The following is a 15,923-nucleotide window of genomic DNA, read 5'->3' on the forward strand; positions in this document are numbered from 1 at the left end:
CATCGGCTTATGCGGCTCTGCTCCCTCCGGTGCCGTCTCGCTTCCTCTAGCGATGGCTTCATTTGCACCGCTGATTCTCTCCTGCCTCTCCCACGGCTCTTCAAGTTCCCACTTATGCCACCACCGGCCCTGGGAATGGTCACAACTAGTCTTATTTTCGGGGTAGGTCTTATATTTTAGCAAATGCCCAAAAATAGTACCAGGTCTTATTATCGGGGTAGGTCTTATTTTCGGGGAAACAGGGTAGGAAAAATCTGAAAGTGGTTTTTTTTTTTTTAATTGCTGAATTTGCTTTGCTTCCTCATTGGGTAAATGGACTTTGTCCTATTCTGCTGGGTTTGAAACGCTTTGTTTCCTAGCAAGTGAATGTGAAAGCAAACAAAAGCAATTTGGGGGTCTATTCATGAAGCAGCCGAAGGATCGGCCGAAGCTTCGGCCCCAGGAATCCTTCGGTTCAGTAGAACCGAAAGGCTGCTGTACGGGCTATTCACAATGCATTCCTATGGGCAAAAATGTATATATTTATTTTCTATACTGACACGGCTCCGGCTAAAATCAGCCACCCGAAGTACGGCTGATTTTAGCCGATATACGGCTAAAATCAGCCGTACAGCCTGAAGTGAATAGCCGAACAGCGTTCGGTTAACTTCGCTTTAGGTCGGTCATTCACTCGGCTGCCGACGCAGGAGTTAAGTCTTAAAAATGCATTCAAGTACCTTATAAATATGTAGCTTATTTGTGTATTATTCATCTGTATGTCCTCAAATCATCTCTGAATTGGTGCTGACAGTGTCCTTCCTTCTGGAGGGTGGCTACTTTTGTTCCTCATGTTCCCTGTGTGTGTTCTGAAGTAACCACCGCTCCAAGCTCGCTCCTGTGAAAGACTACAATCTCAATACAAATTATTAAACTAAATATGAGATTGTAGTCCATCACAGGAGTGAGCCTGGAGCGGTGACTACATTACAACACACACAGGGGCCTTGGCGAATAAAAGTATCCACCCTCCAGAATAATAATAATTGAACTTGAATGCTTTTTGAAGATTGAAATTCTAAGTTTTGTGTCACTTTAAGGTGACCTTGTCACTAAAATCAAAACTTAAAATAAAATGATCCTGCAAAAAAGAACTTAGATACCTGTCCTCTGGCCCACACCACCAATCTCTGCTGCAGTGAAGAGAAATTGCCTGTTGAAGAATATACATCGGGAGTATAGATTCCCTTGTCTCCCACTGCACATTGTGGTTCCTTCCACTGGCCCCTAGGTCACTACCGGGCTCAGTAGTAATGTAGGGCCAGTAGATTGAACAAAGCGCAGTGGGGGACCCGGAATTTGACAGATAGAGAAGTGCCAGTTTCTGAAGATTCTTCAGCCAGATATTTCTCTTCACTACAGTGTGTTTATCTAAAAAGACAAAGACTAGCCAGGTTTAATTATTTTCAGGGTTGTTAAAGAAGAATTCCTGGGAGTTAAAAAAGTTAACCCCTACATTTGGGCTACCCCCGCACTGCAAGGGTTAAGTGCTTGTTTTTCTCGAGGGTCTAAAATAAAAAAAGATATACTCACCTAAATGGCTGCTAGACCGTCCCTGTACCCTCTTCTTCCCCGGGCTCTGGCAGTCTAAGGATCCATGAAACATCACTTCTAATACAGTATATTAGAGGTGAGGATGCCGAGGGTCATTCCACAACCAAAAGCAGAGGGGAGAGAGGAGAGTTGTCAGGAAGAATCAGGTGAGTAATTCTTCTTTATTTTAGACCCCGGATAAAAAGAATGAGCACTTAACCCTTGCAGCGCGGGGGTTACGTTTTCATATCCTCAAAGTTCTTCTTTAAGATGAAAAAGCCCCATCACATGTATTCTTTCTTTATTTAATAAATGTATTCTTTCTTTATTTATTTCTTTATTTTAATTTTATTTAATCTTATTTTTCCTTATTGACAACATTGGGCCTTTCATCAAAAGGGACGTTCAAAAGGATTTAAAGAATCAATCTTATCCATCTCACTTTTCAGTTTGATATTTTATTAAGATGTAATGCCAGTTAAAGTTCAGATATGGGCAAAACAATGCAATGTTCTTCCAACTTCCTCAGTAAGGTTGACAGTAAAAACATTGGTATTAGGTCAGGTCAGATATTTTACCTGACATAACAAGGGATAAGGCCTAATTAGACACAGCAGGAAAGAGAATGGCTTTTCATCACTGCAAATCTGCAACATTCATTAAATTCCAGTGAACATTTCATGTGTTCTGATGTGTATCTTTACTACATTTACTATAGTTGAGGGCTGCCTTAGAGAAACAGGGAAATGACAATCAATGGATTGTCTATGGCTCTTAGTTCATACATACACTTTCATACATAAATGCCAAGTAAATTTTCTATTGTACATTCCCCAGCTCTTGAAGGCTGGCAGATGATGGGTCATATACACAGTACTAAGAGGACTGTAGCTTGACTTTTAAAAAGTGTGTTTCATTCATTGTTTATTTATATTTTACAGATTATTCCCTAGATTATAAATTGCCTACACATTTGAATTCTATATATTTGGCCTTCAACAGAATGCTATCATTTTTAGGATCACAGTACTAAGTTTAATTTTTTTTTAGAATACACTATTTTGCTTTAGAAATGAATGCTGCTTAGTATAAAGTGACCTACAAAATTGTGTCTTAATCCAGGTTCATGCAATATTTCACTGGATAATAATATACTCACCACAAATCTAACTTGGGTGAGAGAACAGAATCTGACCTGTTTAGCGAACACTACAGTCCTGCTGGAGGTGGATCTGCCTAGCAAACAGTATTGGGAGTAAGTATATACTTAGTATGTCCTTTATCATTGTCCATTATTGGTTCTGCAGAACAGAGTCAAACATTTTCCAGTGCAGTAGAGAGAGAGACAGACAGACAGAGGGACAGATTGTGTGTGTGTGTATGGGTGGTGTTGAGGAATGTTCAGGGATTTACATCCCTTAGCTCACTGACTTCCATGGGCTAGATGAGAGCTGAGGGCTGGGTAGAGCTGGAACTTGGCTTTGCAATAATAGACTGATAGTTAGGTAAGGCACTACCATGGACAGCTATTCAGATCTATGAGAATCTATGTAGATACTTCTTCTAACAACTATTCTGTCTCAACCACCCTGTTAATTTCAGAGCTTCAGTTGGATTAAACATCCAAAGGATTTTATTAAAGGGAATGTATATGTTTATATACCGCGTTTCCCCGAAAATAAGACACTGTCTTATATGTTTTTTGGCTCAAAAAAACACACTAGGTCTTATTTCCGGGTAGGTCTTATTTTTATTTGTTATTTTAAATGTACAACAATCCACACTTATTCATGTAGAAAAGTCTACATGCATTCATGTACAAAATATGGTTATCAGGGCAATCAGGGGTGCCGTACCTTTCCAAGAGCAATTTGCTAACCAATCGCTGGCCAGAATGAGTGCACATTCACTATGGATTCCCCACAGGCGGAGGGCATTTGGTATCACTCCGCCTGTGACAGGAGCCGACGCTATGGAGGAAACATCGGCTTATGCGTTTCTGCTCCCTCTGGTGCCGCCTCGCTTCCTCTAGCGCTGGCTTCATTCGCACCGCTGATTCTCTCCTGCCTCTCCCGTGGCTCTTTAAGTTCCCCCTTATGCCACCACCAGCCCTGCGAATGGTCACAACTGGGTCTTATTTTCGGAGTAGGTCTTATATTTTAGCAATTCCCAAAAATAATACTAGGTCTTATTTTCGGGGTAGGTCTTATTTTCTGTGAAACAGGATATGTATATGTATAATACCATGTAGTCTTCCATTCCCTCAGCAGGTAGAGCTCCATCCTTGTTTTTACATGTGAAGCTTTGTATCACCTTAATCTATCCTGAAAAAAAGTCTGTTGTTTACAAACCAAATGAATAAGTAGTGACTGATCCCATATTAGATGGCTTAGCCCATATCAGGCATATGGAGCTCTGCTACAAAGTAATCCTTGTACCCTGTGCTCTCTTATTAGCTAACCCGTGATGGTTTGGGGATCCTTTGGTATGTATACAAATGCTTTCCACTGTGCTGGACAAGAGTCGATGCTGCTTTATACAGTAAACTCCCCGGTGTCCGGCATTCATGGGGATTGGTAGATTCTGGAAAAAGGTAGTTTCTGGTTGCTTGAGAGTTACTATTAAAAATAGATCTAACTATTGCCATACCCCATACTATACCATATCATAACATAAACTCTGTATTGACTTTATATTAATATTTAAATTCAGTAATCAAAAGCAAATTAAGACAAATAGACACACTTAAGACAAATAGACACACGATCATTTCCAGGATAATACATGCCGCAGATCAGCAAAATAGTGAGTACACAGAAGATTTTTTTCTGGTTAGATGAGAGTTCTGGTTAGTTGAATGCTGGATAACTGACAGTTTACTGTATTTTAGTGTTGCTCATATGGTCTAGTGTACCGACGAGACAGCAGGTGGAAATGGCAAACTGAATTTTGTGCAGACTATATTCATTACAGACACACACCAATGGGATTCCAGAGCTTTCTGTATGTCCATTCACACCTATCCTTACTTTATACAATGTGGTCAAACATCCCCTGCTGTATTCTTCATAGGAATCTGAAAGACCACACAAGCAAACACAAATACACAAGCTGCTACACATGCATTTTAATGTCTTTAATGCTTAACCATATGGAATTTTTCCTTGAATTTCAGGAAGGTGACACTCCGTCTCTCTAGTGGGCTGGATGAAACTGGTGAAATAGTTTGGTATTTGGCTCTTTGCTTACTTTTAGCCTGGATTATTGTTGGAGCTGCACTCTTTAAAGGAATTAAATCATCTGGAAAGGTACATACATGAGTAAAATCTTTATATGTGGTATTGGTTAGTAATTCCATGGGGATATATTCTGTTCACTTCAATATATAGGCATCTATTCACGAAGCTGCCGAAGGATCTAGCCGTAGCTTCGGCTGATCCTTCGGCTAGCTTCGACACAAGGACCCCTTCGGTTCAGTAGAACCAAAGGGCTCCTGTACGGTCTATTCACTATAGCGCGTACAGCTCCCAAAGTCAGCCGAACGGCTCAGTCAAGCCGAAGTCATATGCTTCTGCTCGACTGAGCCGAGGGCAAAGCAGAGGGGACCTGAAGTTCTCCATCAGGTCCCCTCTAGTGATTGACAACAGCAGAACCGCCCGGCCAATAGAAAACAGCTGGGCGGAGCTAGCTGTCACTGCTAGCTCCGCCCAATCGTTTTCTATTTTATTTTTTACTAATTTTGTAACTGTTTTTCTATTCTGCTCGGTACCACAGAGGTACCGAGCAGAATAGCCGAATGCCGCTCGGCGGCATTTGGCTATTCACTCACTGCTGTTCGGCATCTATGATAATAGGCGAACAGCAGTGAGTAGCCTGCCGGAGGTTCGGCTTAGCCGATCCAGATGTTGGATCGGCTGAGTCGAAACTGCTTCTGCTGAGCATGTTCAGCCGACCCGAAGCCGCACAAAGCAAGCCAATGTACGTCTGATTTCAGCCGATATACGGCTGAAATCAGCCGTACAAGCCTGAAGTGAATAGCCGAACAGCGTTCGGCTCACTTCACTTCGGGTCGTTTATTCACTCGGCTGCCTACGGCAGTTTTGTGAATAGACCCCATAATGTTTTTACTTGCTTACTTATTTTGCTTGCATAGGCTAAAACCTAGCTGCTATAGTGCCCTTGTTCTTTACTCATGCTGTTTAAATAACTTGATCATTTAGCAGTGCGTATTCACAACTAAGTAGTTGAAAAACTACTTTGAGGCTGATTTATTAAAGTTTCAAAAAATAAAATAGGAACAAATGTGGAACTGTTGCCAATAACAATTGAGCAGGTTTCACTTTTCTTTGTATAAAAACATGATACAAAGTTTGGTCACTCTAGGCTCAATTCACATAACTTTCACACATTAATAAGTGTCTTTATTTTAGCTATGTGATAGTAATGTTCATCTGCCATTGCACTTAATAAGTATCCTTCTCTTGTTGTGTTAGCTCTGTGAACTGAATCTATTAATGCATTAAATAGGACCTTCTTTCCTCAAAATACATACTCACCTGTTCAGTGAATTCAGCAATGTCCTGCTGCAATCCGCAGATCTGCCACAGCACACCAAGTTCCGTGCCCGAGTCTTAATTTCTTATATCATTAAGGGGGCGCTGTGCCCCCTTCTGTTTTTGTGAAGCTGGTCCTTGATGACGTGCTATGGCACATCCACATCAGGGGCCAGCTGCAAGAACCAACTAAAGACAGACAGCCCACTGGTGAAGTGCAGTAAAGGGAGGGCAAAGGTTTTAGTATAGATCCCTGCATTAAAAATATCAGTTTTTGCTTAGGGTAGACTGGGTTTTTCTGCCCCACATAGACTGGAGGAGGTAGAACTCACAGGAGCAGGGATTTTATATGCCTCTTGCTGCCTCTTGGGGACATATAAGATGTTTACCTGCAGACCCTTGTGAAGTAGTACAAGTTTCCATTCAAGAGGTCCTGCTCCTCTTCCATGCCTATGAAGTATAAAAAGAGCCCTGTGTGCCCTTAACATGGGCCAGTGCTTTTTGAAAAAAAACCATGCTGATTTTCTATTCCTTTATAATGACACAGCAGTCTGATGCTGATTAGTATATAGGTTAAAAAAGGTTTGTATTAACATAGCAGGAAATCTGCATGTCCAAGCCCTCCAATTTTAGTTATAGCAGCTGAATTCTATCTATCTATCTATCCTATCTATCTATCTATCTATCTATCTATCTATCTATCTATCTATCTATCTATCTATCTATCTATCTATCTTAGTTTCAGGTTGTGGTATTGTTTAGACATGAGAGTGATATAGTAACACTCTCAAGTGATTCTGTGCCTTAAAGCAGTGGTTCTCAACCTGTGTAACCTCAGGACCCACACTTGTCCTTGGTCATTAAGTCACGACCCAAGTCGCACTGCAATGCAATACATGGCATTGCGGTACCAGGCGTTTGAGTGCAGGCGATCAGACTGTGGGTGGGAGGTGTATTTCGGGGGTCATTCAAATTAATGGCAACGCAATGCACCTTCCTCCAGAATGCGCAGTAGGTGCTATTACATGGCACAGTGCATTAATCGTTTGGGACAGTGTACTAGTGTGAACGGACCCACAAAAACACTGACAGACCCTCAAAAACCACAGACATTCTGACACATAATCACACTTAAAAAAATGTATACATCTTTTTTTTAGATCCACTCAGTCTCCCTACCTTATGGGAACTGAAGTGGAGCCTCAGTCTGAGGTCCAGTGTGGGCAGCTCTGCATTGTTTGTACAGCTCCCCTGTGTGCACTGTAGAGGTGTCGGGAGCCAGAATGTGATGTCCATCCAGTCCAGGCACCTCTACAGGGCACATGAGGGAGCTGTAAGAAAAGCATGTATTAGTGGAGCTCCTTAAGGCCATACTTCCAGCCCACCCCACCTCAAGCTGACACAGTTCCGGGCAGCATATTTTGAATGGTTGCTCAGTGTGAGAACTGACAGTGCAGTGCTGGGAGGAGGCTGAGGAATCTCTCGCCTAGAAAAGTGGAAGGCATGTGGCGACCCACGGAACATAGGGTCGCGACCCACTTTTGGGTCACGACCCGCCAATTGAGAACCAAGGCCTTAAAGTATTAATTATGTCTTGATGTCATAGTAAAAGGGTTATTAATGTCTATTTAATTTCAGGTGGTATACTTCACTGCAGTGTTTCCTTATGTTGTCCTTATAATACTGTTGGTTCGAGGGGCAACTCTCGAAGGAGCAAGTCTTGGGATTGACTATTATATTGGAACGCAATCAAACATTACAAAGCTAATGGATGCAGAGGTGGGTTCACTGTGTCTTTATGTCTCCTATAGATTGCTTACAAATATGTATCTATATTTGGAATATGTAGGGATTTGTTAAGAACCGCCATTGAAAAACAGAGACATTGATATTTCATTGAGATGCTATCAGTAGATCAGCCTTAAGCGATTATGTGCAAAACCAGACATTTTACAATCATAATCAGCATATACAGATAGTATTCAGCGAACGGATGTATAGTTACTAATTAACAACCAATAAAACTGTATTTTTTATTACATAAGTGCAATCAGGACAGTCAAAGGTGGCTTGAGATTGGCTGCTATGAATTACTGCAATTCAGAAATCTCTCTTCATCTTAGTAATTAAGTATCATTCCTACTGGGTAATAAACAACAAAGCAATCTCTTACAAGGTTCTCCATGTTGTGATTTATCAATAGTAAATTTCTGTTGACGCACTCGTTCTCTGTCTGAGCTAGACAGGATGGTTCCATGAATTCATGCTTTGGGCCCAAAAATGTGTCCCTACTATATGCATGTCACTGTAGGATTTTAAATTTGTCAGCCCTGTTAACATCCTCCATGATATAGTTGTCCTGTTTTGGATATCATGTGCTCCCTGTAGCCTTGTGTTCCTGTTCTTAGCTGGATTGGATTGATATGTAATCTTCTGAGAAGGTACGTGGTCTTCTACTGCTGTAGTCCATCTTCTTCAGTGCTCAACATGCTGTGCCTTTCCACACACCCTGTTTAGTTTAAAAAATGTGTTACTATTTTCCTCTCTCTTAATTTTTTTGGCCAACAGAACTGCCACTTGTTCGATATTTGTTGTTTTTCATACCATACTTTGTAAACTAGTGTACAAATTCCACAATCAACCAAGGTGTCTGACACCAACTATCATTCTATGGCTATAATTGCTTTGATCCCACAGTCTGCCAATGTAAATTCATATTGAACAATTACTGAACCTCCCAAGCATATCTGTACGGTAAATATTTTGAGTTGCAGCCACATGATTGATTAGAAAGGGTATTGGGTATTGAGTGCATATTAGTCACTTTTCTAATTTGTCAATTTGCAGGTATGGAAGGATGCTGCCACCCAGATCTTCTTCTCGCTCTCAACAGCCTGGGGTGGACTTATTGCTTTGTCTTCATACAACAAGTTCCACAACAACTGCTATACAGATGCCATCATTGTTTGTGTGACAAACTGTGGCACTAGTGTGTTTGCAGGATTCGCCATATTCTCTATTTTGGGACATATGGCTTACATTTCAGAAAAATCTGTGTCTGAAATAGTAGATTCAGGTATGTACAAGAACTGTATATGTGTACGAGTAAATCTAATTAATAAAAAGCGTTTTTCTATTTCTCGTTACAATAGCATCAGAAACATTTCTTATTAACCTTCTGTTGTGAAGAGCTATAGATTAGGTTTTTCTTTTTTTTGGATGAAATTCCCCTGATAGGAGAATCCCTGAACTTGGGAGTAGATAAAAGAATGTTTTCTAAATCACATGACATTTCAGACATCTAAATTCCAGTCAACTAAGGTAATCCAGTAAAGTTGAAAACCCCAATATTATTTCAATGTTTGGGCTGAAGTATGCACATATGTGACTTGTATGAGGGCATGTCATAATTGTATATTGATAATTTCATTATATAATAGTTTCTCAACAAAAGACATAAAAAGGAAAATGTGTTGTATTTGTCAGTCATACTATCAGCTTATATATGATTTTTTAATTTTATTTTTACTGGGTTCTCTGTTCCTTTTGAAAGATCCTTTAGATATGTTAGGTGTGATAGCTTCATTGCTGTCTGTGTCCCTGCTGGATAAATCCACTCTCTCTGTTTGTCCTGGTGGCCATTTTCAGAAACAAAAGTGATAGGAAATGCAATATCTTGGGTTGTCACCAGAACAAGTGGTTAGGCTTCCAATTTTCCAAATTGGGACACCTGTTTTAAAAAAATTTTAATTGTCCCCTCATTTTTTAAAAATGTCCCCTCACTTCCTGTTATATCTCCTGAATAAAAAGTGAAGGGAAATTTCTAAAACGGGATACAGACAGCAAATAATAATCTGTATCCCAAACAAAAAAAAAGTCAAAATATAAATACATGTCAGAAACAAATTAAACCCCAACCCCAGCCAGCACTTTTAGACAAGACTTTTATAGAAATGGAAAAAAAATATAAACCATATGAATAAAAGGTGACCATTGTACACACTACCAGCAGTGTTATTTGGTTTGCACTAATCCCTGTATCTGTCACTTTTAATGGCTAGCTTGGCCTGTTAGAGGATGTTTTGAGAGAATGCATCTGAATTGACTTGGATGGCAAACTACAGGTCAATGTACCCAAAATTCAGCCTACAGGCATTTTGCTGACACTGCAATTTGTCATGAACAGACTCTTGAATTGTTTTTCTTATGTCCATGGCTTTTGTCTGCTCTTGAAAATTTTGCAAACTGCATGACAGCTTTTCTGGTATATGCAAACTCTCTTCCAACCTCCTTCTCTCTACAACCTCTCCCCTTCATTAAATACAAATATACATACTGTGCCTTGACACATTGTATTGACCTTTGCGTTACATGCACTGAGTTTACTTCTCTTTAAACTTTCATTTAGGCTTTGGTTTGGCATTTATTGCTTATCCGGAAGCTTTAAGCCAGCTGCCAGTTTCTCAACTTTGGTCATTCCTGTTCTTCGTCATGCTACTTACACTGGGCCTGGACTCACAGTTTGCATTGATTGGTAAGAACAAGTTTGAAAAGATTGGGATATTAAAAAGCATATTTATTTGGTTCGCAACAGTGGAGACAGTCACTCATGCAGTACTCATTGTGGTGCTATTTTTGACTTGCATTCTAGGTAGAGGAAAAAAAGAATGCGTCCTGCAGTTCTTCTAATTGTCCCTAGGTTGTAACACTAAAACATCACAAACAAGGTTAACACTAAAATAATCCCTAAAGCAGAACTCTAAAAAGCTAAAAACACAGATGAAATTATATATGAGAGCTAGTTAACCTGCCAAATGATTTGTATTTCTGTTTATCCAGTTCTAAGATTTACACAGCTATGCCAAACAATGCAGTAGATTCACTATTTCTGTTTGTCCTGGTGACTATTGGCAGTTGGACTGGAAGTGAGTGAAGAAGCCAAGATTTTAAGTTGTAACCAAAACAGGAATTGAGAGGAAATCTTCCAGTAGGGACAATTGTCCCGGTGACAACTGTCTAAGCCTGGCCATACACTCTTGATTCCCCTTCACCTGGCTGTTGTATTCTGACAGCTGTGGGTGTGCTGCAATAGGAATACCCAAAAAGTAACTGCAGCTACAATCACTGTTTGACCAAGAATTTTCGGACTGGCTCCTTCACAAAAAGTCAATTAAAAAATGGACTCTTGATGAACATAGGGGTCCCAGCAGGGCAAAACACTGGTTGAATTCCAGCCGATTCGGCAAGCCAGCTCAAGAAGGGTTTTCCTCACTAATCCTTAAGCACACCACTTAACACCTACTGGGCTATTCACAAAAGGGTGAAGAGTTTGGAGAAGGCAGGAGAAGTGAACAATCTAGGCTAAAATAGCTGAATTGGGAAAATTCAACAATTCAGCTCACTTTCCAGTTCAGCTATGTTGTCCTAGATTGTTCACTTCTCCTGCCTTCTCCAAACTCTTCACACTTTTGTGAATAACCCTTCTAATGTGAGCCATTACCATTTGACTTCCTCCTCAAAACTTAGCCCTATAATTTGCCTCTGCACTGAACTGACAGTAGCCAAAGCTAGCAATACGTCACCCAATCTAGCAAATTACTAACAGCTACTAATACCACTTTTGAAGGCCATTTATAAGTCCAGTTATATTTGAAAGCTCAGCTTTGAAAGACATCCAGCAAAAAAACTTTAAACACTGTGTAATGCTACCTCTCAGTCTGACCAAACACCAAAGTTTGGTCAGATGTGCAGCCTTCATCAGAATCAGAGCATGCCAATTATTGTTATACTACTGGCCATGGGTTATCATGAGTAAAAAAAATCTAATTTGGGAAAGGTTCCCTAACTTATGCAATCACTTGTTTCCACCAAAGGCAATTGATGGGGTGTAAATTCACCTACATACATGGGATCATCACTGGATTTGGATGAAAACTACTGTCACCTTATGTTTATGGTTCATTAAATCATAGCCTGAGGGAGGCAAGTAAGATAACTACAACTATTTTTATGTTATGCTTCTGTAGGTGAGGTAGAACATCAGAAACAAGCTAGGCAAAAACAAGTATCCTGGATTTAATAAACAAGGACTTGTACAAGGGTAAGAGTGGTTCTGCTAGTTTTCAGTGAAGAGCTCTTGGCACTAGGAATAGTAGCAAACACCAAACTTCCCCTAAGTGGCACTAAATCCCAAACTACCCCTACATTAAATTGTTACATTTAATCCTCCTGGAGCCCTTTACAGAGCTGTCTTGTGGGCCTCACATCCAATCCTCCTACATTCTAAGCACACGTTTGGAACCAGTTATAACAATAAAATTCAGATAAGTGATAGTTATACTATGCTAATAAACCTACCTGTCTGTTTTTGGGAATAAACAGGAACATTTAAACATGGGAAGAACATAAAAAGCTTCATGTAGATAGTGTCCCAACAACACTATAAATGAGCTTAGGAACCTGTTGCGGCAAGACAGTGTTAACAATTAATATGCTGTCCAGCCCTTCACTAGGAAGTTTTTTTTTTATATATTTTATGTCTCTTACAGAAACTATAACAACATCAATACAAGATGCATTTCCTGAAGTCATGAAGAAAAGACGGGCTATAATCACAACTTGCTGCTGTTGTGTTCTTTTTCTTCTTGGGTTGGTCTGTGTAACTCAGGTATTGCTACTGCTGCCTCACTGATACTCCTTGTACCATCCAGTTTTCTACCTATCATTCATTGCAAGGAAATCACTGCGCAGAAGCTTCACGATTACAATAAATGATCTAACAATGGACCAAACAGAAAATAAATCCAGACAATATATATACTTAAAAAATATTATCCTTTATAAATAATTTTAACAATATTGGTCATAAAACAGAAACCCAGGCTGTTTGTAACCTTAGACCTTCTGATTATGAAATATGAAACAGTTTTTGTCCATTGTGTATACTCTTAAAAAAAATTATTTAAAAAATCCTAATTTGCATCTAACTTCTAAAAAGTACCACTTGAAATGCTTTGGCAAATTAAAAATCTACTACAATTAGAAGTTTACTGATTTTTTTCATTTGTTGCCTGGTAATGCTCTATGCAGTGCAATATCTTTTTAATCATGACTTCATACTGGTTATCAGTTATTTTGGTAACATTTCCCTAAAGAAAGGAGAATTACCATACTTGATCCAGTGTTAACATACTATTATGTTTGTAAGCTACTCCTCACTTTCATCCTGTAATTATTGGATACTGCAATGTTAACCCTTGCTCTTTTCTGCAGGCAGGAATTTACTGGGTAAATTTGATTGACTACTTCTGTGGTGGATGGACCCTTCTCTTTGCTGCAGTCCTGGAGTTAGTGGGAGTTTGCTGGATTTATGGTAATATATTGACAGTGTTCTGTACCCGTGTGGCCAGAGACTTCCAAATTCCATTGAAGATAGTTAAATTAAGCAAATTTGTATAATTCTCCTAATGGGCAAAATAACAGGTTATCTGCAAATCATGCACCACCATGATGGATGAGTTCAATCCCCTTTAGGCCCTTGCAGGGGAGCAAGCCTGATACCTGCTTCGATATATAGACAAAGTGTAGGTTTTAATTACAGTGTATCTAAAACTAAAACATTTTTTGTATAGTGTGGCGAAGAGCTAGAACCACTGTCAGGTTTTTATTGGTGTCTGTACCTCAACTGGGGAGATTCAGGCTCACTATCTCTCCTGTTAACCTTTACCTTTGGCAAAGATAGGTTATCATTGAACCAGGTGGGAGAGGAAAACTTTCACTAGAAACACCTATTCTGGTGACAAATGTCTCACTTTGGATAGATTTCCTTTCACTCCCTGCTGCATCGCCAGGACAGGCAGCAAAAAAAAAAAAAAGCAAACTGGCGTGGTATGTTACCATTCGCTACTCTATCTAAAAGTAAAAAAGTTACCCTACATGTACTTTAATATTGTAACACTAACTGGAATTAGGGAAATCTAAAATCTGTTTGGTTTCTAAAGTCTAAACAAACTTTCCTGCCATTTAATATATAGAGTGCACCATAAGGCCAAGCAGGGATTTATGACACATAGCAACATTTAACTAGGTTTGGCCATGCTGTGAAGCGGAGTTATCAAAAGCATATTGCAAAAAAACTACATGGTGGGTTGGGAAAACATTTTTCACTTGTATATTAGATCCACTTTATTATTCATGAATTACTGCCATTTTTTGGGCCATTTTTGTAATTGTGTAACTCCATTTTACCTACCAAACTTAGGTGTGATTTTTGAATACAATATAGGTTTATGAAAACACAATGGCACAATATTATCACTTGCTGGTAGAACCTGGTAGTGCACCAGATAGTTTCAATATTCAGAAATGACTTACCAATTCTGTGGCCAACATTTTTGTAATTTTGGAATTCCATTTTACCTCCCAAACTTAGGTGCGATTTTTGAATGCAGTATAGGTTTATGAAAACACAATGGCACAACATTACCACCTGCTGGTCGAACCTGGTAGTGCACCATAAATGTTCACTCTTCTAGGTGATCTATATGCACTGCAAGGATTTCAGCAAAAAATTTTTGCAGTTATTACCTTTCTCTATTTTGAAGAAATAGCTGTTTCACCATCGTCTTTCCAGACTGATTCCTGAACAGGAAGGCCAGCCTATTATAACTACTTGAGCAAATCTCAGTGTTGTAAACAATAAATCTCAAGTGTCTGCATCCCTTTAGAAATAGGAAATCATTAGCATCATGTCAGCAAAAATTAAACTCCTACTGCAGAGAATGTCTAAAATTAGAATTTTATCCTACTGCAGACTTCTGGGAAAAGCACAACGCCAATCATACAAGCAGGAAAGAAATTACAAGTTGTAGGCATTCCCAGCACCAGTGGTGTATAGAATGCCATATTGGAAGGAAGCAACATTTGACATTTTCCGAAAATCACAATGGTTGCGGATTGACATGAAAAGATGATTTTTTAAAACATTAAATTGCAAAATTGCCTTTGTAGCATTTAGATCTGTTATATTATTTTTTAAAGAAAGTGGAGTTTTACTTTAAAAGAGTTTCTGACTTTTCACTATCATTTAAAATACAAGCTGATGATTGCAGCAGGGAGACCCCACCACCGCTGTAAACTAACAGCGAAATGTTGAATAAAGTATATATAATGACTTTTCAGTAAAGAAACATAAGATGCAAATGAAGTTGTACAAATCACACTGTGATATTATTATACTATATTCCAGCTCTGGTTCTAAGAAAATGAATTCTAGATGTGCCTTTAGGACAGTTTGGGACATAATTAAATTTCTTTTTTTCTACAAATATGTATGTGCCATACTTAAGCTCCTTATTTCTTCACGGCCCTATTTAGGAAGCACTGAACTTTCTTAGGATATTTTGATGAGAATATAATCTATTAAGGATGTTACTACTTCCTTTTTGGGATACTCATGTCAAAACATTCTAGCCCTATATCCAACTATGATCTTAAAAGCAGAATTCCCTTTAGATCGCTCTGGGTGACTGGAGGGCATTCAGAGGGTTGGGACCCAGCTTTTTCAGCGTGGAAAGCAAACTGGTAAGTATTCCTTTGAGCCAGTCAATTAGATTGACTGGTGAAGCAAATCATGGCCTACTTATAGAACCAGTATGTTTTGACTTTGCAAATTAATTCACTGATCTCTAAGTCTTAGCTGGCAAACACACACACAAATGCACCTAAAACCTAATTTTAGAGAAATCTATGTTTGACAGGGTAGATGTGCACTGGCAATTTCAATTTCGGGACCAGCTGAAG

The 15,923-nt window shown here is 39.3% G+C and overlaps 1 protein-coding gene across 1 annotated transcript in view; it reads left to right on the plus strand.

The window, feature by feature from the left end:
- SLC6A14 (solute carrier family 6 member 14) overlaps nt 1–15,923 on the plus strand; it is a 37,347-nt gene that overhangs the window by 16,284 nt on the left and 5,140 nt on the right. Inside the window, exons 5-11 of the mRNA XM_018558990.1 lie at nt 2,692–2,824; nt 4,745–4,877; nt 7,761–7,901; nt 8,970–9,198; nt 10,531–10,656; nt 12,671–12,789; nt 13,395–13,494. Coding sequence (XP_018414492.1) covers nt 2,692–2,824; nt 4,745–4,877; nt 7,761–7,901; nt 8,970–9,198; nt 10,531–10,656; nt 12,671–12,789; nt 13,395–13,494 — 981 coding nt within the window. The remainder of the gene's footprint in view (nt 1–2,691; nt 2,825–4,744; nt 4,878–7,760; nt 7,902–8,969; nt 9,199–10,530; nt 10,657–12,670; nt 12,790–13,394; nt 13,495–15,923) is intronic.

This window comes from Nanorana parkeri, unplaced genomic scaffold (assembly GCF_000935625.1).
Source record: "Nanorana parkeri isolate BGI_ZX_2015 unplaced genomic scaffold, ASM93562v1 scaffold373, whole genome shotgun sequence".
Taxonomy (NCBI): domain Eukaryota; kingdom Metazoa; phylum Chordata; class Amphibia; order Anura; family Dicroglossidae; genus Nanorana; species Nanorana parkeri.